At 31.5% G+C, this 24,248-nt stretch overlaps 2 protein-coding genes across 4 annotated transcripts; one reads left to right on the forward strand and one right to left on the reverse strand.

Annotated features, from left to right (window-relative positions):
- Nucleotides 1-8,298: 8,298 nt before the first annotated feature.
- On the reverse strand, nucleotides 8,299-11,749 carry LOC123896639 (BTB/POZ domain-containing protein At1g21780-like). The gene is made up of 4 exons (XM_045947009.1): nucleotides 11,557-11,749; nucleotides 11,293-11,450; nucleotides 9,220-9,335; nucleotides 8,299-8,981 (listed from the first exon to the last, which is right to left on the reverse strand). The coding sequence occupies exons 1-4, from the start codon at nucleotides 11,667-11,669 to the stop codon at nucleotides 8,382-8,384; spliced, it is 987 nt and encodes a 328-aa protein (XP_045802965.1). The 5' UTR covers nucleotides 11,670-11,749; the 3' UTR covers nucleotides 8,299-8,381.
- Nucleotides 11,750-13,408: 1,659 nt separating this feature from the next.
- LOC123921069 (aldehyde dehydrogenase family 3 member H1) lies at nucleotides 13,409-23,665 on the forward strand. 3 transcript variants are annotated; one of them, XM_045973481.1, is made up of 11 exons: nucleotides 13,566-13,854; nucleotides 19,321-19,364; nucleotides 20,728-20,796; nucleotides 20,873-20,969; nucleotides 21,229-21,435; nucleotides 21,611-21,732; nucleotides 22,360-22,464; nucleotides 22,547-22,719; nucleotides 22,815-22,905; nucleotides 23,019-23,168; nucleotides 23,312-23,665. In XM_045973481.1, the coding sequence occupies exons 1-11, from the start codon at nucleotides 13,674-13,676 to the stop codon at nucleotides 23,543-23,545; spliced, it is 1,473 nt and encodes a 490-aa protein (XP_045829437.1). In that variant the 5' UTR covers nucleotides 13,566-13,673; the 3' UTR covers nucleotides 23,546-23,665. The 3 variants fall into 3 exon arrangements, with proteins under 3 accessions (XP_045829422.1, XP_045829437.1, XP_045829429.1); XM_045973466.1 differs by lacking the exon at nucleotides 19,321-19,364 and having other exon boundaries at nucleotides 13,409-13,898; XM_045973473.1 differs by lacking the exon at nucleotides 13,566-13,854 and having other exon boundaries at nucleotides 18,901-19,364.
- Nucleotides 23,666-24,248: the final 583 nt, after the last annotated feature.

Consider the following 24,248-nt stretch of genomic DNA (forward strand, 5'->3'; position numbering starts at 1 on the left):
TAATTGGTAATTGAAGAGAAGAAGAAAGGAAAAACATGAGAAGAAGAAAGAAAATGTTAGGTGATGTATACCATTCAGATTCATTCGTTCCTTCCTTCCAGATATTATTATTATTACCTATCATCATACACCGATACATCTGCTGCTGCTGCTGGATTCATTTATTCATACACAAGTTGATTATAAAGTATTAAAATTTGTGTGTGTTGTAAACAAAGTTAAAAGAGCAAGAAAACAAGTAGAGAGAAAGAGGAAAGTATGTTGTAGTATTTCTTTCTTGTGTGTCTTTACATGAAAATGAGAGTGCTATTTATAGGACATAGGTAGGGGACAAGAAAACCTACACCATAATGGGCATTCATCACATATTATTCATAACACTCCCCCTTGAATGTCCATTAAGGATATGCCTCGTTAAAACCTTACTAGTAAAAACCCAGTGGGAAAAAAATTCTAGTGAAGGAAAAAGAGTACAAAATCCTTTTGAGAAAATTACAAGATATAGTTATTTCTCCCCCTCTTCTAGACAATTATCTCTGATACGACGAAGACCAATCTTCTTTACTAATTTCTCAAAAACTTTACTTGGGAGTGACTTCGTGAAAAGGTCTGCAAGATTGTCACACGAACGAATTTGTTGAATGTTTATATCACCGCTTTTCTGAAGATCGTGTGTAAAAAAGAATTTTGGAGAAATATGTTTTGTTCGGTCTCCTTTGATATATCCCTCCTTTAATTGAGCAATGCATGCAGTGTTATCTTCATAAATGATGGTTGCGCTCATTCTTCCGGAAGATAAGCCACAATTCTTTTGTATAAGTTGAATCAAGGATCTTAACCAAACACATTCTCTGCTTGCCTCATGAAGTGCTAAAAGATCTGCATGATTTGATGATGTTGCTGTTATGGTTTGTTTCACAGATCTCCATGAAATGGCTGTATTTCCACTTGTAAATAAGTAACCTGTTTGCGATCTACCATTGTGAGGATCTGACAAATAACCTGCATCTGCATAACCAATTAATTCTAGTTTGGATACTTTGGGGTAAAATAAACCCATATCCATTGTACCTCTAAGGTAACGAAATATATGTTTGACTCCGTTCCAATGTCTTTTTGTAGGTGAAGAACTATACCTTGACAATAGATTGACAGAAAATGATATATCAGGACGTGTATAATTAGCAAGGTACATCAATGCTCCAATTGCACTGAGATATGGTACTTCAGGACCAAGTAGTTCTTCATCCTCTTCTCGAGGTCTGAAAGGATCTTTCTTCACATCTAGTGATCTAACCACCATTGGAGTAGATAAAGGATGTGATTTGTCCATATAGAATCGTTTTAGCATTTTTGCTATGTAAGCTTCTTGATGCACAAGAATTCCATTATTCAAATGCTCAATTTGTAATCCGAGACAAAACTTTGTTTTTCCCAAGTCTTTCATCTCGAATTCTTTCTTTAAGCAATTTATGGCTTTTGGAAGTTCCTCGGGAGTTCCAATAATATTTATGTCATCAACATAGACTGCAATTATAGCAAATTCATTTCCCGATCTTTTCATGAAAATACATGGACAAATGGAATCATTTTTAAACCCCTCTTTTAGTAAATATTCACTGAGACGATTATACCACATGCGTCCTGATTGTTTTAGTCCATAAAGGGACTTGTTCAATTTGATGGAGTAGTTTTCTCGAGATCCTGAACTATATTCATCAGGCAAATTAAATCCTTCAGGGAGTTTCATGTAAATATTACTATCAAGTGAGCCATATAAATAAGCTGTAACGACATCCATCATGTGCAGGTTTAGCCCTTCATGTGTTACAAGGCTAATTAAATAGCGAAAAGTAGTTGCATCAACTACAGGCGAATATGTCTCATTAAAATCAATTCCAGGTCTCTGAGAGAATCCTTGAGCGACGAGTCTTGCTTTGTATCTCGCAATTTCACCATTCTCATTTCGCTTTCGCACAAAAACCCATTTGTATCCGACTGGTTTCACACCTTCAGGTGTTCGGACTACAGGTCCAAACACATTTCTCTTGGAAAGAGAGTTTAATTCTGCTTCAATTGCATCTTTCCATTTTGGCCAATTCTCACTTTGTCTACAATCTTTAATAGACTTTGGTTCATGATCCTCGTTATCATTTATCACATTTAGCGCTATATTATATGCAAACACATCATCAACGTTGATTTTATGTCGGTTCCATTGTATTCCATTTGTGACATAATTTATCGAGATCTCTTTATTTTCATGATTCTCAGGTACCTGATCAGTCTCTTCTAGAGCTGAAATATTAATCATGTCTGAAGGCTCTTTTAGAGCTTCTATATCCTCGCTTGGGTCATCTTTATTTTTAGCTCCTTTTTTTATTCGAGGATTTTTATCTTTTGAACCGACTGGTCTACCACGCTTCAAGCGCGGTTGAGACTCGTTTGCAATAATAGATTTTCCAACAGGGATATCTATTTTTATTGGAGCATTAGCAGCTGGTATATAAGATTTAGTCACACCTTTAGGATCAGTAAATGCATTTGGTAATTGATTTGCCAAGCTTTGTAAATGAATTATCTTTTGAACTTCTAGTTCACATTGTTTAGTTCGAGGATCAAGATGAGACAGTGATAATTCATTCCAACTGATCTCTTTTCCTAACTGCATGTTATCTCCCCCTAAAGTTGGGAAATTTGATTCATCAAAATGACAATCAGCAAATCGAGCTGTAAATAAATCTCCTGTTGTTGGTTCAAGATACTTTATAATAGATGGAGATTCATATCCAATATATATTCCCAACTTTCTTTGAGGACCCATCTTAGTGCGGTGTGGTTGGGAAATTGGAACATATACCGCACATCCGAAAATTCTTATATGAGAAATATTAGGTTCTTGACCAAAAACTAATTTTAAAGGGGAAGAATTATGATAACTAGTTGGCCTGATGCGAATCAATGTTGCAGCATGTAGAATTGCATGTCCCCAAGTGGATATTGGAAGTTTGCTTCTCATGAGAAGTGGCCTTGCAATTAATTTTATACGCTTAATAAAAGATTCTGCAAGTCCATTTTGTGTATGAACATGTGCTACAGGATGCTCAATTTCAATTCCAATGGACATACAATAATCATTAAATGCTTGAGATGAAAATTCAGCAGCATTATCAAGACGTATTTTCTTGATGGGGTAATCAGGGAAGTGAGCTCTTATTCGAATTAGTTGAGCTAGCAATCTCGCAAACGCTTGGTTACGAGTTGACAACAAACAAACATGTGACCATCTGGTTGATGCATCAATTAAAATCATAAAATATCTAAATGGTCCACATGGTGGGTGTATTGGCCCACAAATATCACCATGTATTCGTTCTAAAAAATTTATAGACTCATTTCTAATTTTTATTGGTGATGGTCGAATTATTAACTTCCCTTGTGAACAAGATGTACATGAAAACTTGTTGGACTGAAGAATCTCATGGTTCTTCAATTGATGACCACATGAATTTTCAACTATTTTTCGCATCATTATAGATCCGGGATGACCCAACCGGTCGTGCCAAACAACAAATTTATTATGATTCGCAAACTTCTGGTTTACGGTTATATGTGTTTCGATTGTACTAATATAAGTGTAGTACAAACCACATGAGAAGGCGGGTAATTTTTCCAATATAGATATTTTATTTAAATCACGTTTTGTGATACAAAGGTATTCAATGCCTTCTTCATTTCTTGTTTCAAGATGGTACCCATTTAGGCGGATATCCTTGAAACTCAATAAATTTCTTTGAGACTTTGAGGAATATAATGCATTTTCAATACATAAATTTGTTCCTCCATATAATGATACATTAGCTCTTCCGGAGCCTTCAATTATTTTTGTAGTTCTAGATATGGTATTAACATTGGTTTCTCGCTTTACTAAGTAGGAAAAATATTTCTTTTCTTTGAGAATTGTGTGGGTAGTTGCACTATCAGCAAGACACATATCTCCTTTGATGCTAGTATCGATACTCATTCTCAGTTGGCTAGAGCGTTCGTGCTGATAACGTGTTGTAAACAAAGTTAAAAGAGCAAGAAAACAAGTAGAGAGAAAGAGGAAAGTAAGTTGTAGTATTTCTTTCTTGTGTGTCTTTACATGAAAATGAGAGTGCTATTTATAGGACATAGGTAGGGGACAAGAAAACCTACACCATAATGGGCATTCATCACATATTATTCATAACAGTGTGTATTTTTTTTAAGGTTTTTAAATGCAGTTTTGACTTCCCAAGTTTCACAATTGTTTGATTTTGTCTCCCCCTCAACGTTTCAATTGCTGGATTTTATCCCCCTAAGTTTCATAATTGCTCGATTTCAGTCCTCAAAGTTTCAATTGCTCGATTTTGGCCCCCAAGTTTAAACCCTTTTGGATTTGCTAGCCCCCCGTTAAATTTTTTGATTAAAAATTGGTTATTTGACATTTTAAAATTAAATAAGTATTTAAAAATAAATAATTTTTTTAAAAAAAAATATGAACTATTTTTTAAAAACTTTGTAAACTTTTTTAAAAATAAAAAATAATTATTAAACCTTTTATTAAAAAACAATTTTTAATACATTTTTATAAAAACAAATATTATTATTTTTCAATTTTTTTTAAAAAATGTCACATAAGGAATTTTTAGTCAAAAAAGTCAACGGGGACTAGCGAATGCAAAAGGAGGTAAACTTGGGAGGCCAAAATCGAACAACTGAAATTTGAGGGGATAAAATCGAGCAATTGTGAAACTTAAGGGGTTAAAATCAAGCAATTGAAATGTGGGGGACAAAATCAAGCAATTGTAAAACTTGGGATGCCAAAACTGCATTTAAGCTTTTTTTAGTCTTAGAATTTTATCAAAATTTAGTTCTTAAAAGTTCATAAAGGTCAATTATATATATATATATATATATATATATATATATATATATATATATATATATATATATATATATATATATATATATATATATATATATATATATATATTTCCCTTTCCTTATGAGAATGAACATATATTTCCCCTTTTAGGTTTTGCTTATATTTGAAAGGTTCCGCTAACATATATGTCCCCTAAGGACACATTTTAAGGTCCATTAAATTAACTAGTATTCCACTTAATGTATTTTAAAATAGTAATAATCAATTTTATTAATTAAAAAATATATGATCCACTATATTTATTAATTATTTAAATCAATTTGGAAGACAAAATATGATACTCTTGCCAAAGATAATGATGATACATGCACCTGGCTAATTATATGCATCCAATTTATTTTTGTTTGTTAACAATCAAGCCATTTTTTTTCACAAAAACGTGATGCTGACTTTGAGATGGTATACATAATCATCTCTTACCATCTACAAAATCAGTAACATTTCCAACTTGTGTAAAATGAAGGTGTAAAATTCATTAAAAGGACTCAAAGCAAAGATGATAGCTTTGTACCAAAATAATTTGACCAGCGTGTGTATCATCATGGTGATCTTTGGCAAGAGTATCATAATATGCCTTTTGAAATTGATATAAATAATTAATAAATATAATGGACCATATATTTTAATTAATGAAGTTATTTTTAAAATATATTAAGTGAGATATTAGTTAATTAAATACACTTTAACTTGTGAGGGCACATGTTAGCATTTGCCATATTTTAATGCTCTTAATCATTCCATATGTACCAACTTAAAACGAGAGTTTGGCAAAAAAAAAAATCTAAACAAGATAAAAAATAAGGTCTGGTCGATTGATGGTATTATGTGAATTTTAATATATTTGTATATGTTGAATACTACAATTTGATCCTAGTTTGAATACTACAATTTGAATATATTTGTTTGTTTTCCAGAAAACACTAGGGGTATCTACTATCTACTATATCTAATCTAATAACAATATATCTAATAATAATTACAATATATCTAATGATTTGAATAATATATGCAAGCAAATAGTTAGTTGGGAGAGATATATATTAAATAGAAAGAAGAAAATCTATTTTATAAAAAAAAAAACAAAAATTTGTTGAGATATTTATGGCAAGGATATATACACACACTAGTATATATATAGTATAGTATTGAAAATAATCTTGAAGCATTCCTTCAATAATGTATCTATCTTGTTCATTCCAGTGCTCTAGCTCTTCAAGATGAATGGCGTTGTTGTTCGTACTCTCACTAACAAATCAACAACAAAGCATTGTCCTCCCCACATTCAGACTACCGGATCAAAGTATTGTCCTCCTCACAAGCGGCCTATCGCGTCGCACTCAAAATTGAAGACGAATAAATTTTATGCCGGCTCTCCTATCTTCTCAATGTCTCCATCTCCTACCGTTGTTCCACTACCAAGTTACATAATACGGAATATTGTAACTCGTAGGGCACAAGGTCCTGTTCAAAATTAATGTTATGATATATTGTAACATTCAAAGTATATACATAGGTACTATATAGTTTAGAGTACCTTATTTCTTTAGGGGTTGGTCTAATCTTCATAAACTTTTGTAGGCATGCCGTGTTTACACTTTACACTACTCAAAAAACTCGTTTGGGAATGAGATTTGTGTGTTTGAGTCCCTTTTTTTAGGATAAGTTAGAATGTTTGTAGGATGTAAGTGTAAGATAATGATGAAGATAATAAAGATGATGAATATGTTGATCAATTTTTTTATGTTTATTTATTTTTAATAGAAAAATATTTTTAAAAAATAAAATATCCTTTGTGGTTGCCACTTCAACGTTTCTTTAATAAAAAAAAGAGAAAATAGATAAAGGATTAATGCCATACTAGTAAAAAAAGTATTAAATTTTTTTTTTTTGTAAGAAAAAAAGTAGTAAAATATGTGTAAGCAGTTTAATTAGTTTTTGAAAAAACAATCAAAAATTGATATAATTCAACAGTTTTCATAAAAGGATATTCAAACACGTAAAAATAATCGATTTTGTGCAGTTTTTATAGTTTTTCTTTAATTTGTTTCAAATTTTACTTTGAATAAGCTTGAGTTGCTTGAATTTCAGGTTGTTGATTCTGAAGTGCAATATTATGTGATAATATCAACTTAATGAACTTAAATTCCAATCAATTTCAAGATAATGTTTACACATGATAAAATAAAACCGGTTATTTAATAAGAATCTACAATCTTATTGAAAATTTTCAATAGAATTTTTCAATAATTTACCAACGGTAGAATTTTATATCAAGACATTATATAAAATACAATTTAGATATCTGTAGTGTTAGATCCGAACAGATAAAAAAAAATATATAAAAGTCGGAAACCATATATACTATGAGATTTACTTTTGTCACCCTACTCATTTTATCGCGCGCCCTAAGAATTTACCAAAATACTCCGTCCGCTACTTAGGTAGCGAATACCCCAAAAACACTTACCTTTATAGCATCTGCTACTTAGCGGACATCATTTTTATAATGTCTGCTACTTAAGTCGCAGAAGGATAAAACGGGAAACGCGTAAGGCGCGCGAGAAACTGGTAGGGTGACAAAAATAAATCCCATATACTAATATACTATTATGATCCTAGAGGTCCAAATCGTGTCAAGCCCAAAAAATGAAGAAAAAAAAATGGTGACTCATTTACTTTCTAGAATAAGTTTGTTACCATTGTTATTATTTGGTTATCAATTATGTTATGAAGATTCCTATATAAATCATGTATGTATTGACTTATGCAAGGATTATGAAATATGATAAATTAATTTATTTTTTTTCTTATCTTCTTCTTAGGAGATTTTTCTACCCTCGAAATAGAAGTGGATCTCGACCCTCAACCATAACAACATATGGTGATGATGTAGGATTTTGTGTCCAAAAAACATTCCCGTAAACATATATATCGAGATATTTACCTCTTTCTTGTAAGCATAATTTTCATAAAAGGTAAAAATCTTTAGCCCTCAATCATAAAAGTTAGAAAAATTCTAAATACAATGGAACTAGTAAATACATATTATATGAAATTAAAGAAATTTCATCTGCTAAAAAATGTAGACTCTAATAAACAGACACATATAATTACATCAAATGAAATGTAACAACTCTAAGAAAAGATGTAGGAGATTGAGAAATCATGATATACAATGCAATTTTTTATTTTTTTTTGTAAAGCAAATGTATACTCTGCACGAACTGCAGACTAATCACGTAACTAAAATTCATTTAAGGGGTTGATCTCTCCCAACAATATACAATGCAATTTAGATGTAGGAGATTTCATCTAATATAGTCCAGTACTATAAAAAGTAAAAACATGATTATAAACAGGGATCCTTCATATTACAAGATACAAGAGTGACTCTACAGTTCAAAGACATAACCTATTTCCAAATTGTAAGCACTTCTTGAAACATCTCCAGCATTAGATCCCTATCTGCATGACGAAAAAAAGTATTTATTTCTTCTCTAACATCATATATCTTACCGAAATCAAATAAGAATGTGAAACATCCTTTCTTTAACTTTTGCAGCTGGTACAACCAAGCCTCATTCAGCCTCTCAAGAACATTTCCGGAGTTAAGATCTTCGAGTAGGCTTTCCTCACAAGCATCTTTGAGATCGCCTATGTCGTATTTATTGGCTGCTCCGAGCAATGAAAGCCTGTGTTTCCAGAAATCTCCGGGTTTTATTGTGCCGTACATGTAACTTAGAAGGGCTGTGCAGGATTCTTGTGACATTTCTTCCATGTGGATTGTAGACGACTCTTTCTCTTCGCTGCTGTCACGATATGAGGCCAGGAATGCAGGAGAAGTTGCGGACAAGACTGCTTTATGTGCCTTGAGTGTACCATCTGCTGTTATAATGGTGAGGTCAGCGTGTATAGCTTCGTCAAGCATGCGAGAGAGGCATCGGAGAGTGTTTGGAGTTGCAACAGATTGCAGTTTTCCATCAGATGGCCATATAGAACTGGCTTCTCCACCCTGACTCTCCGACGGGAAAAAGTAAAATCAAAGGGTAAGTAGCAACAATCTAACAATGCTAGTCAATGGATAAAACACTCGATATGCTACTAAGTAACTAGAAAAATAATTTTTATACAGATAGATAGTTATAGAAAAAAGAAAAGAAATATATTCATAAATAAGTCATATATATTCTATCTAATTACATCAACATCGTATTAACATAGTGATGTGATTATAAAAATTTGAGACTCACATTCAGAGGATGGATCTTCAGGTCAAGAAATTCAACATCAATAATCAAGCGACCAAGGAATGTAGTATCCACAGGCCAGACAAAGTCGTCACATGTTCTAAGCACCCTTTCATGAACTGTGACATTTCAAGCACATACAAATACATGCCTCTATCAACATTTCATCATACAATCTTTAAGTAACTATAGGTAAATGCAATGTTAAACTTATTGGTTGCAAATTTAAGCTGCTGACACAAAATTTAAGGTTTTTATTGTTGGTACTTAGTAAATTAAAGTAAATAAGGTGTATAAAGTAGCATATATCCATAAATCCAAGACAGAAAACTAGAACTACAATTGGTGGGTAAATTTACTTCACTTCGAAGTCTAAATAAGCAGTTCCCTATGAGGTTACGGCAGAAACTTCTTTCTTTGGTGATATAGAAACTACAAATGTTAGGCTAAATATGCATCACTTCAAGGATATTAGCTCGTGGAAGTCTCTGCTTGGTCCAATTCTCTACTTAAATACAGCTACAACATTTCCTAATTTTGTTGTGTATGTGCATATTTATAATTCATATCAGAATATCAACTGATCATATATTGTCTATCTTAATCTGTGCACTTCATAATATCCTGCATATTTCCTGATACGAAACTTGAACGTTGTAAATATCTAAACAATATTATGGCTATCTGCTTTTTCTTGTTGTAGTTAATAGCGGCTTATTGCAACTTCCTATTTTAATAATAGATCTATATTTTTCAACTTATGATCTCTCTTGTTGGAACTGTCGGCCACTAGTTTCTCAGGCATAATCCACTCTTGATTACAAAATGGTTTGTGCTCTGAAATGAGAATTATGGCTATTTATCTAGTTTAAAAATAGCTTAGAATAAGCATTTTGTTATTATACATTATAAAGATCATGACAGTGAACGCAGGCACAAGAAGAAATATATAGCCCAAAATTTTCATACCTCTTTAAACTATGTTTGGATTGCCGAAAAGGGGTCAAACAGAGTAGAATATTACCGGGCTCTATCATTTAGATTGTTAATAAATAGCAATAGGAATCATGAAAATCAAACAACCTAAAATGCATTCCGTGATTAAAGTATCTAAGCAATAGACGGCAACTTATAAGCAGTGACTTGGTTAAGGGAAACCACAGGAGCCGTAGCGAAAGGGAGTCTACGAAGGGGGCTATTGTCAATCAGTCTCTTCTGGACACTTTTCTTGAGTATTCTTTAGTAGCAGAAGCTACATAGTAAGGACCAATGGGAAAAAATAGACTATAATTAAAGTCTTACCCTACAACAATTAGAATATCCATGAAATGTTCTTGTCTCCTCTAAAGTAAGTAAATAAATATCAATCAATGAGGAATAAATCAAATGGTTGATATTACATGCACATTATAAAAAATCATAAGTCTATTGAAATACGAACTCTTGATTTTCACACTTTACTCTCTACTAGCTTTAGAAGAGTAAAATCCCCCAAGTTCGATCCCTTTCAAACATGGATCAAGTAAAAGGAAATGGGATTTTACATGACAAATTAGAGTCTTAACAAAAGAAGAAAAAATACTAAGAAAGAAAATAAGCTTCTTTAGAATGAACCAATGTTTGGTCCTCGAAATTGTATGCATCAGTCAATTTAGTCCTCCAAATTTACGAAATGACTAAAGCATCCCTTAAATTGAAAATCAGTCAATTTAGTCTCTCCGTTGTAAAATTGTCTTTCTCTATCTCTAAATGACAATACATTGGGTTCAAGTGGTTAATGAGTCCCCCTAAGACGAATCATTTGGAAACAATTCATGTCCAGACTTTACTTAACTCGAACTCTAATTACCAGGACCCCCTTCCCCGGGAACTAGAGGGTTAATACCAAAAAGAAAATAAGCAATCATAAGTAGGGGAATCCAAATAAATCAACTATCCAACAGAGACATTTTCTTAGTTCTTATTTACACTCTAATCCAACAGCTAATCCTAACAAAATTAAAGGAAAACTAAATTGACCAATGATTTTTCCTTTTTTTCATAAAGAGATGAAAACAAAACAAGAGAGATACATACCAGGGGAAATGTAAAATTTACGGGAGGAGGAAGAAGATGAAGCAGTATTGGAAACACGAATAATGAAGCGAGCAATTGGAGGTTGTTCCTTAGAAAGTCTTGAAGGTTCAGGAAATAGATGTATATATAGATACCTGTTTCTCTCTATTGACAAATACCTGAAATTAATCAAAACAAGAACATCAAATAACCCAAAAATTGAAGAATTCATTGAACAACAACGTTTGTGGTATGGTATGGTATGGTGTGGTGTGGTTACTTTACCAATTCCAAATACCGAGTTTGAAAGGGTCGGATTTCTTGTAAGAACAAGGTCCGAAGTTGTCGATTTTCCATTGAGCTAATCGGGAAATTGTTTCTACCTTGGAATCTCCCATGTCTTTTCTCTCTTTCTCTCGGCTGCTACGTTTCACAAATTTGTTACATAGTTAACGCTCTCTTCTTCTTCTTCATTCATCTAAAGTCAAAAAGTTTAGTTTTTATTACATCCTTCACCCAAGTTAATAAGTCCATCATAATAAAGTGTGTGTGTGTGTGTTGCTTACGTGGCATATCAAGAGACACTAAAGAAAATCCCAAAAATAAAATAACCGCAACGTTTTAGAAAGAGAGTAACTACTAAAAATCCCGAGTAAATAAATATCAAGGGACAATTATTTATAATGCTTTGGGGTAGTTTTTTTTCCTTGTGTTTCGTCGGAGTTTAGATAGATTTTGAAGAACTTTATCTTCCAATTCTGTGTAAAGACTCAATTGCTTACTCATCTCCAAAGTTTTTCATGCTTTTTGGAGGTCCTCTTCAAAGTTCTCTCGAGAACTTAAATTGTCCAAATTATGCCCTTTTTGCCGATTTGAATATCTCCTAAAACAATCTTCAATTGGACAATCACAAAGGTTTATCGGAGAACTCCACGTATACACGGAAGAAGAAGGGTGATTTGGTAAAATTGGAACTAAAGATTTGAATCCAACTGTCTACCAAATATTTGAGCTCATTGATTAACTATCTCATTTTCTTGGCCCAAACTATAACAAATGTTTGATGTGACTGTTTGGGAAAGCAGCTTTAAAAAAATCCAAGTTGTTAAAACTACATTGTAGCTTGCATTTAATTCCTCAATCCTAGATGGAAGGTGTTGATTGCATCAAGAGCATGTTAGCCATGGTAAATGTTGTAGGGATAATCTTCTAGTTGGAGCACGAATAGATTCCCAATGAATGACAAAAATTCTGTTTGAATTAGAATTTGTGCAGATGTCATGGAATCGCAAGAATCAATGTTGAACTCAATCTATTCGACCGACACTAAAATTTATGGCATCAATTGTGTTAGCCTCTTCCAATCGTAGTTGTAAAAAATTAAATTGTGATTCTTTCTGTCTAATTACTATTTTGCAGAAATTTATTTCTGACCTTCAAATTCAACATCGTCTATTAAATACATTGTAACTCCAAATTTGAGGAAATTTAAATGACAACAAGAGTAATTTCGTTAGCTTTTCGGACATGTAAATACTATTAAAAAATGAGCTACATGGTGAGAGACGTGACAAAAATATCAGTAGTAGTTCCATACAATAATTAATTTGGATAGACCTTCACTAAAATGATAATTAATCTCTCTCTGTAACTCCAAATTTAGTGAAGTTTGATTCTGTGGAAAACTAACTCGATTGCGGTCATTTCGGTACCAGTTTGGTGAATTAAGGATCCAAATGGAATTCTTTGCGAAGTTTTGAAGTTGTGACTCGAAAGCAGATTTTGTGCTGAATTTTGGGGGACATACCTTCACTAAAACAGTAATTAATCTCTCTTTGTAACTCCAAATTTAGTGGGATTTGATTCTGTGAAAAGATAACTCGATTACGGTCATTTCGGTATACATTTGGTGAATTATTGATCCAAATTAAGTTGTGTGAGAAGCTTTTAAGTTGTGACTCGAAAATAAAATTTTAGGGGGGCAAAATCCCTTCTTTCTATCAAATTCAACGTAATCACCGAAGAAACTAACTATTAATTTAGCATGATGTATGTTTAACACATTATAACAAAAAAATAAAAAAAAATCGCTTGAACGTGGCCTTAATACACTGTTTCCCAGAAAAGGAATCTATAGTATGTATATGGCTACTAGGTAGAAGACAACTCCATCGATAAGAAATATCCACGCTTAATGTAACATACAAACAGGACCTTCTTTGTGTTCTATAAAAAAATAAAATAAAACATGAATTGCAAAGCATAAAACAATAATATACTAATATCGTAATTTTAACGTCAATTATAATATACTTTTATTTCTGTCTCTCAAATATATATATGAACGGTTGTGTTGTGAACGCTTTCAGGGAATCAGATAACATAATCATAGCTAAATTAAGATGGCAACATCTAAAGTCAATAAGAAAGTGTTTGATTCAGAAGAAGCTTTAACAACGGTTAAGGATCTAAGAACAACGTTTGACTCTGGTAAAACTCGAAGCTACGAATGGAGAATTTCTCAATTGAAAGCACTTTTGGAGTTAACTGAACAGAAGGAGCAAGAGATTGTTAAAGCTCTCTACTCCGACTTATCCAAATCTGAAGCTGAATCTTTCATCCAAGAGGTACTCAATTTCTCTCTATAAACTACTAGTACTACTACTAAAATTTTACTATAATATATAGTATTTATGAATTTTTAGTTTAATATTTTTTTCCCGTTGATTTCTTTTCTTTTAAATGGTTAATATTAGTATGTTAGATATTACTATTATTAGTTTTTGTTGAAAGTGAAAATTGAATATGAGACCATCTTCATGACTTTATCATAGATACATATGTAATATTTTACCAATATAAACATCTGTAATCTATAACATGTTAAAGGGTGAGAAAGGAGTAGTTGAAAAAGTGAGAAGAGAAAATTAGATTAATATATCACGGTAAATAATTTGTTTTGTAAAACTATTTCATAAAAAAAAAATTCTTTAATATTGTTTTTTGGGAGATAAAGGGGCTAAAGCCCAAAAAAAAAAAACTACAATGCTACTAGTTGGGGGGAAGAAAACAATCCAATTATTATAGTCCAGCACTTACATCAAGTTAGTAGGCGGGTTGGTTGTAGAACAAGATTTCATGATGAAGTTTTCTCTCCCGACCCCCTTCATTTTTTTTCTACCCTCCAAAAATCTTATTTTGCTCCTTGCGGTATGAAAATTTTTTGCCAACAAACTTCGGTTTATATAAACCGAAGTTTTTAAACATGGAAAAAAAATTCGGTTTATATAAACCGAAATAACATATACCCCCCAAAAAGAAGGAAAATTTATGTGAAAATTCATGTAGAGCTACCTGTGGTAAATTTATCATATCTCTCTGAATATAGGTCGTATGCTAATGATTTTTAATCCAGTGTAAAGAAGACAAAATTTACTACAAGATTGACACCAGAATTATTAAATTTCATTAAGTATAGTATGAGAAAATCTAACTACAAGTTTGAGAAACATTTCTGCAAAATGTTGTAGAGATACCTGTGGTAAATTTATCATAACTCTCTGAATATAAGTCGTATGCTAAAAATTTTTTATCCAGTGTAAAGAAGACAAAATTTACTACAAGATTGACACCGGAATTGTTAAATTTCATTAAGTATAGTATGAGCAAATCTACCTACAAGTTTGCGAAAAGTTTATGCTCTGTTTTTGTACCACTACCCATTATTTCGTCAAACTGAACCAATTGGATAGTTAACCCTCTAAACAAAAATTATATTTGTATTCTTGACACCCTAATCTTTCCAACGAGTGGTCATTTACTCAAATCGGACATCGTTTAGTATTTCAAATAAATTGTGGAAGTTGAGGGTCTCATGCAGAATTTATGCAGGAAAGCTGGAAAAAATTTTGGAACACAATATTTCGGTTTATATAAACCGAAATTTTTTAGCATGACAAAAAAATTCGGTTCGTATAAACTGAAGTACCCCCCAAGGGAAACCATCTTCCATGATTAGTTTGTTTAAAAAATTAGGATTCTGTTCTTTATTTTCTTTCATACCTTTGATCACATCCTAACTAAACTCCAAAAGTGGATGGATCCATCCATGGGCCATTCCGTCCTTTACCTCTTCTTGCACTTATTTAATTCAATTACACCAACGATAAATTGGTCCAAATCATAAGAATTTTAATTTCCTTAAATATGTGGTCAGGGAGAATCAACCTTGTGTGCACTATAAGCTCTCCGACGAAAATTAGTCATTATTAACGGTAATGAAAACTTCGTACCAATTTCATGATAACTCAAAAAAAAAGAAATACGAATACCTTTTGTGACATTTGCAAGTTTGAATTTTTAGTGACTTTTTCTGTATTTACTCTTTGATTTTTAAGGGAACGAATTTTGATAATTTACAATTTGATTGCGAGTTAAATAAAATTTAGTTAATAATTATTTTCATCAAAAATAAAATTAATATCAAGTCACTAAATTTAGTTTAGTGGTGAGAGATTTAAGTAGCATACATGAGGTTTTAGGTTTGTATTTGCTCCATTTGTAAATTAAAAAAAAAAATCCATTTTATTCCATCATAATAATACTAAATTAGTTAGGTAAAATAATAATAATACTAATAATAATAATTTAATCAAAATTAAAATTATAGATGTAATTAAGAACAATAAAAAATGGTCAAAGTTAATAATTTGTAGTAGTTGTTATTGTTAGTTTTTTTTAACCATAAACCTTGTTTCTTAATTATTTTCATTCTTAGTTTAAATCATTTAAGCTACTCATCCACGTAGTCACGATACTTATTTTAAATAGTTTTTCTATATGTGCAAATTTGTACTTATTAAGAACTTCAAAATAGTAAATTTATATTAGAACTTGTATATTTTATTTTAAATGTATAATTTTTAGGGTTAAAAATATTTTTGATCCCTATAGTTTTACAGAATTTTTGTTTTAATCCCTGAAGTTTGTTTTCACACTTTTTAGTACCTGAAGTTTCATTAGTCCTATGGTTTTAGTCCTTGATGTCCACATGGGTTTAATGAAAGATGACGTGGCAGCGATGTGGCACTACCACGTCTATTTTTATTTTTTTGGCTTGCCACGTCACCAATCAGTTTTTTTTTTAAAAAAAAATTCAAAAAAATTTTAATTTTTTTTTCCAGTGTTTTTTTGGCACCCCAATCCCAATTAAAAGGAAAAAAATTCCTAATTATTTGCAATTTCTTCTCTAATTAGTTGGTTTTGTTATAACCAAATTTCTATGAATTAAAGAATTTAGAAAAATAAATTTAGTTAATTAATAATTAAATTGGGAAAAAGAAAAATTAGATTAAACAAAGTGTTAAAAGACCATAAACGCAGAATAAAACCAGTGGAAATCAAAACGCGATGAACGCATAACAGAACCTAAAATCCATGGCGCCATAAACCTCCCAATCCCAGAAATCAAAATCGAAATCGCGTTCGGTCTTTTAACGATTTGTTTAATCAAATTTTTCTTTTTCTCAAATTAATTATTAATTAACTAAATGTTTTTTTCTAAATTCTTTTATTCATAGAAATTTGGTTATAACAAAACCAACTAATTAGAAGAAATTTCAAATAATTAGGATTTTTTTTCCTTTTAATTGGGATTCGGGGTGCCAAAAAAACTGAAAAAATTTTGAATTTTTTTTAAAATTTTTTTTTGAAAAAACAAAACTGATTGGTGACATGACAAGACAAAATAAATAAAAAATACACGTGGCAGTGTCACGTCATCCTCCATTAAACCCACGTGGACAGCAGGACTAAAACTATTGACTAATGGAAACTTCAGGGATTAAAAAGTGTAAAAACAAATTTCAGGGACTAAAACAAACATTCTGTGAAACTATAGGGACGAAAAACATATTTAACCCAAATTTTTAATAAATAATAATGTTTTTTTCAATAAAAATGTATCACTTTTGATTTCTTTAACATGGACAATATTGTACTCCATCTGTTTAAAAATATAAGCAAAAATGAGTGAAATAAATTTGATGTATTTGATTAAAGATTTGGACCAAATACATTCACTTTTATTGATCAACTTTTACTTATATTTTGGGACGGATATAATATACTATTAGACAAACCCAATTTTAAAATGGACACAATACTTTCAAAAGTGCAAATTAATGATGAAGCAATCGGATTAGTTAACCAAAACATATCCAACAACATGAAAAGAGTAAAGAAGACAGAAGAAAAATTCACACGCTACAAGCAACTTTCTTGCAACGCCATTCATCCATATATTGCGTGTTCAACAACACCATCCTTCTATCACTGTCTCATAACAACCGAGGATCAAAGATGTAAACAATCATTATCGATATCTTCTAGAGTCTTTCTAACTAGGTCGATGAAATATTATTCGAGCACGACGCTTGTTTTTGCAGCATATTTGGCTCTTAGTTGTTTGGCTTGTTTTTGCGGCATATTATTTGAGCACAACGGCGTTTGGCTCTTAATTTGTGTGGTATTAATGTGACATTTTCTATCTGTCTAGTCAATTAAAATTTCACTGTAGTGATTAATGTTGAAAATGGAAAAAACGTAGGGACTAAAAATATAATTTAAAAAATATAATTTTTTTTTAAAAGTCTGTTAAAATATAGAGACTAAAAACATATTTAATTCATTAAATTATCCATATAATCCAATAATAAATTTGGCCAGAACATTTTGGACTATATATATATTTGCTAATTTAGTCTACCCACCTAAAAATATGAATGTCTAAATTAGCAACGTGTATTTTTTCACTTTGAACAAAAAATCTTAACATTTAATTATTTTACATTATAAAATTGCGAGTTAATTAAAGAAAATTGAATAGTATACATAAGATCATAGCTTCAATGATCATTGACTCCATTCTAATGAATGTTTTTTTTTTTTACCAATACAGATTAGGTATGATTTTTTTTTGTTTACAATGAGCTGGAGATCGAACACAGGACCTATAACATACTATACAAACCCCTCACTACTAGAACAAACCTGATGACTTATTAGGTATGATATTATTGCGGCAAAATTACATTACAGATCATTTATCTTATTTTTTGTAACAGTTTGGTCCTTTATCTTTTTTTTGTAACAATTTGGTCCTTTATCTTTTTTTTGTAACACTTTGGTCCTTATCTTATTTATTTATAAAAAATAAAGGATCAAAGTGTTACAAATAAAAAAAGATAAAGGACCAAACTGTTACAAAAAAAGAGACTAAAATGTTACAAATAAAAAAAATAAAGCACTAAAGTGTTACAAATAAAAGATAAAAGATCAAAATGTTACAAAAAAAAAGATAAAGGACCAAAGTGTTACAAAAAAATAAGATAAAGGACTTGTAGTGTAATTTTGCATATTATTGCTAAGTTATAAGTTACTATCATCTAACCATAAATTAGTAGTTTGTTTGACCATGATATAAATAGAGCTTAAATTAGCCACTTCTAGTTCTAGGTAGTTTCATAAAGTTATACGCACATAAAAAGAAATTTTTTTTTTTTATTTATTGTAAAAGAAAAAATATATTTTTTTAATGAAAATATTAAAAACGATTAATTGCATCAAGATTGAGGAGTTTACGCAATAAAAGGATAAAGTCAAAACCATCACCACCATCCTGCAACTCAATTCACCAACCCTACCGTCCCACATCACAACACAACACAACACACACAACGTAATAGAACTATTACTAATATTTTGTCTTCTTCTCTTTTCTTTTACCACGTTTATGAAATCATCAAATTTACCTTGATTTCAACGCAATCAGAAGCTTACATATAAACACATCTTATCCGTTATCAGAGAACACGATTAGTTCAGAGGCAATGGAAAAGTTTAACAGTGAAGCTGGATCTATTCTTGTGAATGAACTCAATGCAACATTCGGTTCTGGTAAAACACGAATTTATGAATGGAGAATTTCGCAGCTTAACCAACTGTTTAAGCTTCTAAACTTTCATGAACAAGAAATTATTGATGCTCTTCGTAATGACCTCGATAAACCCCCGCTTGAAACCGTCGCTTACGAGGTTCGGTTATGTTCTGTTTGCTTCAATTATCTTTTACTAACTCCTCTGTCTAGCCATTGTTATAAGCAATATTAACTTTTCAGATTCTTTTCGGATTTAATAATTGATTTAAACCATGAATATTTGCTTTTGATAATTTTAATATTATTAATCCAAGGGAGTACAATTTTTTATTATTTTATTTTATTTTATTCTGTTTGATGAATAAAGAAGTGAAGTGAATTGATGATGCTGGTGTTGTTGTAAATACTAATATTAGGACTATGTGTCTGTGACTGTTCTGTTCAATTTATCCTCGGAGTTTCTGAGTTGATGATTTTGCTGCTTGTGTGATTCGGTGGTTGAAACTTTGCTGTATGGGTTTTTAAGGTTTGGTGTGAGCATTAATGAGCAACTTCCACTTTTTGAAGTGGGCCAAGGTCGTGTTCATACTAGGTAGTGGTTTCTGTGTTCTGTTCTTAAGTTATAGTAGTTTTCAGAGTCACGCATTAAATGTGATGTTTTATTGTAAAAGTGTTTATATTGGTGGATATTATATTTTTGGGAGTTTGATCTGTGGTGTTTAGTTAAATTCCATGATACTTGTTTGAATTTTTTTTAACAAGTACTTATTTGTATTTTACGATAGTATCAGAGTCATACATATTTGTTATTGGCATCTGGGGACACACTTTAGATGTTTGGTCTTACGCATCAGAAGTGTGTGTCAAAAGTCCAACATTAATTGTGATATGGTGTGGAAAATGTGTTTATAAGGACCGGGTGCCCTTAACTATTTGATTCAAGGTTGTATCCCTGATCGATGCATATGAAAAAATCCAGTATGTTGGAAGAAGTTGACCCAAATTAATTTTCATGTACTACATTCGGTCCTTTTAATAAGGGACACCTAAGTCAACGAAAATTGAGGTATATGTCATTCATAATGTAGTCTAAATATATCAATTTTTATTGACCCAATTGTCTCTTATAAAAGGACAGTAGGAAGTACCATAGTATAACATACTAGTAAATCTTATCGTCTGAATTATCTAAAATACCATGGATAACCAATCGTTAGTTGGTTCAGTGGTGATTGACGCTGAACTTGGTAGGGAGGACCACGGTTTGATCTCCCACAACTGTGATCGGTAGGGGGCTGGAACCAATTAATGTCAGAACTGACCCCCGAACCAGATTCAACTGGTGTTGAAAAACAAAAAAAAAATACCATGGATAAAATGCAACCATATAGAGGCTATTTATTGCACTTGCAGATTTGTAGTTCCCTCATGTTTTGTCCTTTATGGATTTTTGGGCTGGAGTACTAATGTACACAACAATGTTAAATATGATATATATCTATCTCCTAATTGTATTACAGATTTCTATGTTGAAAAACTCATGTAAAACTGCAATCAAGGAATTGAAGCATTGGATGGCTCCAGAAAAGGTATGTTATGTGTGAAGTTCTTAAACTAACATTATTTTACATTTTCATTCATCACTGAATTCCCCTTTTAATGCAGGTCAAAACATCACTCACAACTTTTCCTTCTTCGGCTGAAATAGTATCTGAACCACTTGGAGTTGTTTTGGTCATCTCTGCATGGAACTATCCATTTTGTATGTTAAAATATTCATTCTAGTGTTGTCAATTGCTGATTGCGGAAAATATTGTTTTGTTTAAATTCCGCTATGTTACGGTGCTATGAGCTTATGTTGCTATATTTTGCAACACTTTGTACTAAATCGTGTATTAGAGATAGTTTGTGAAAATTCCGCTACATTGTAGCACTATAGCCGCTATTTCACAACACTGCTCCAAGCTCTATCCTAAAAATCTATAATGATGATATTGTGCATTCTATGTCTGTGTTTTCAGTGCTATCACTTGATCCAGTTATTGGAGCTATTGCAGCGGGTAATGCCGTGGTTTTAAAACCATCAGAGCTTGCTCCGGCCACATCATCATTGCTGACAAAACTATTAGCAGAATACATGGATAACTCATCTATAAGAGTTGTTGAGGGAGCAGTTGATGAAACATCTGCATTACTGCAACAAAAGTGGGACAAAATTTTCTACACAGGTTCTCCTTGTTTCTCACTCTGGTTTTCTTTTATGGTTTATAAATTCCTAACTGGTTTTTCTATTTTAATCATAGATAAAAAATTTCTTATTGTTTGAATTCTTGGAGATTATTATCCATGTGTAAATTAAATATCATTTACTCAAATATTGTATGTAATTTACTGGTTTTTTAGGTAATGGAAAAGTGGCACGCATAGTGATGGCTGCTGCTGCTAAGAACCTTACACCAGTTGTGCTGGAGCTTGGAGGAAAATCACCAGTTATTGTTGATTCAAATTCAAATATCAACTTACAGGTATACCCTTATCCTCTGATTTTGTATTTAACAAATATACTTGCTATTTATGAAGCACTGACACAGATACGGACACTGACATGTCGACATCAGTAATAATTTCAAAAAATGACATAATTCAATGTAATTGTAAGTGTCGTGTTCGTTTCAGACACCAACGCGTGTCCGACTTCGGGACATGCCTAATCCAAGGAGTGTCCGTTCTTCATAGCTTGCTATCACCCTAGCTACTTTTCACCTCATCAAGATTTTAAATTTATTTCGATTCAAAATTGCAAGGAGAAGAAAATAAGGATAGAGATGAATTATTTCACTTTATTAGAAATTGTAAACGTGAACACTGTTTGATACAAGAGAGGTAGAGAAAATATATATCAGTGTGTAGTGTGTACAACGGTCATGCATAAATACAGAATAACAAATCCCTAAAACATAGACAAATTTCCTTATTTTGGAGAGATAAAATCTGTTGATTTGTTGACTTATTTGTTGCAGCTACAGAGCTTTTAATCTTCAACCGACTCTCCATTAGTTGTGCCACAATTATAGGAATTCTTTTAAGTGTTGTTTGTGTTCCACACTTAATATAATTTTTATCCAATGACACATGTGTATTGCTAATACAAGGTAGCAACTAGAAGGATAATTGCTGGAAAATGGGGTTGCAATAATGGACAAGCTTGTATTTCTCCAGATTATATTATAACTACAAAAGACTATGCTCCTAAGTTGGTAATGAGTTATTCCTAAGTGTAAATAGCATTCTAAATAGTAAATGTCTCTTTGTTTAGTGTTTGGTGCATGCTATTTCTAGGTGGATTCTCTGAAGACTGAATTGGAGAGTTTTTATGGAAAGAATCCATTGGAATCAAAAGATTTGTCCCGTATTGTAAACTCGAACCACTTTGCTCGCTTGTCAAAGCTTTTGGATGATGATAAAGTTTCTGGTAAGACTGTTTATGGAGGTGAAAAGGATGAAAGCAAATTGTAAGCTCTCTCTCTTTTTTTTTAGTACTGAATTTATGAGGTCTTGATTTAGTGAAATTCAATATTGACATTAAAATTTCTCTTTTTTTCTTCAGGAGGATTAGCCCTACTATTCTATTGGATGTTCCGCGAGATTCTCTGATAATGAATGAGGAGATATTCGGTCCATTACTTCCCATCATCACGGTAGGAATTAAAACACCACAGTAAATTTAAATTGTGAAGTATGCATTAGTAAATTAAATTCACAATTGATCAGTTATATGTTTTTTACCTCATTTTTTCGTTGTTTGAAACAGGTCGATAAACTAGAAGAAAGCTTTGATGTGATAAACTCAGGACCAAAGCCTCTTGCTGCATATTTATTTACAAACAATAAGAAACTCAAGGAGCAGTTTGTTAAGACTATTTCTGCTGGTGGTTTGGTCATCAATGACACTACTCTACATGTAATTTTTCATTTATCTTTTACACTCTATCTTTGAATCATTTAGTTCGTGTCCTTCTGTATGTAATTTTCATACACGAACAAAATAACTTCAGTTAAATTTCATGGTTTTGAACTGAACTAAAAATCTTGATGCTCTTGCAGCTTGCAGTGCATACTTTGCCTTTTGGAGGAGTAGGAGACAGTGGAGTTGGTGCATATCATGGAAAATTCTCATTTGATGCATTTAGCCACAAAAAAGCAGTTCTATATCGCAGTTTTTTTGGTGATGCTTCTATAAGGTATCCACCATATACTAAGACAAAGATGAGATTTTTGAAGGCTCTCATGACTGGTGGCTTACTAGCTATAATTAATGCCATATTTGGAAAGTCCTAGAATTCTTTTTGTTATGGAATTTAGCATATATTTGCATTTGCTTCTTGGATTTTATTGTCCATAAATTAATTTAATATATCAATAAAGCAAGCAAGAATAAGTTCACAATTTGACCATCAACATGTGGTATTTGCAAGTTGCTTTTAAGTATGATTCGTGTTAAATGAGAGCTTAAACTGTTTGTAGTGAAATTGTAAGTCAAAATGAATTTATACCATCTAACTTTTATGTGAAATTGGTAGAATGACTAAACTTGCACATTTTAATTTACTTAAACGATTTAAATTAAAGCACAATTTTTTTAGTATTGCATATGTCATATTATTAATAAATATAGTATCATTTGTTTAAATATTTAGAGCGATACTTAATTTTTAATAATAGTAATTGAAAAGAATTCTAAATTTTTTAATATTTTTAATTACTATACTTAAATACATACTATTAGTTGCAAAATGTTTCAAGTAAATTTTTGGTGCTTTCATCTTTGCGTATTTAATGAAATTTTTTGACCCGAAAATTGACCATAAAAATGTTATTCCTATATGTCTCTTTTTCATTGAACCATAAAAATGTGTTAGTGCACGGCTTCACTTAGTTATAATGCCGCCTACAATGAATGAAACTGTTTCACTTCTACTCTGTAACATTTTAATTTTTAATCACAGTACATTTCATTTTTTAAAAAACTAAAAATTTGAAG

The sequence above is a fragment of the Trifolium pratense genome, linkage group LG1 (assembly GCF_020283565.1).
Source record: "Trifolium pratense cultivar HEN17-A07 linkage group LG1, ARS_RC_1.1, whole genome shotgun sequence".
Lineage (NCBI taxonomy): Eukaryota > Viridiplantae > Streptophyta > Magnoliopsida > Fabales > Fabaceae > Trifolium > Trifolium pratense.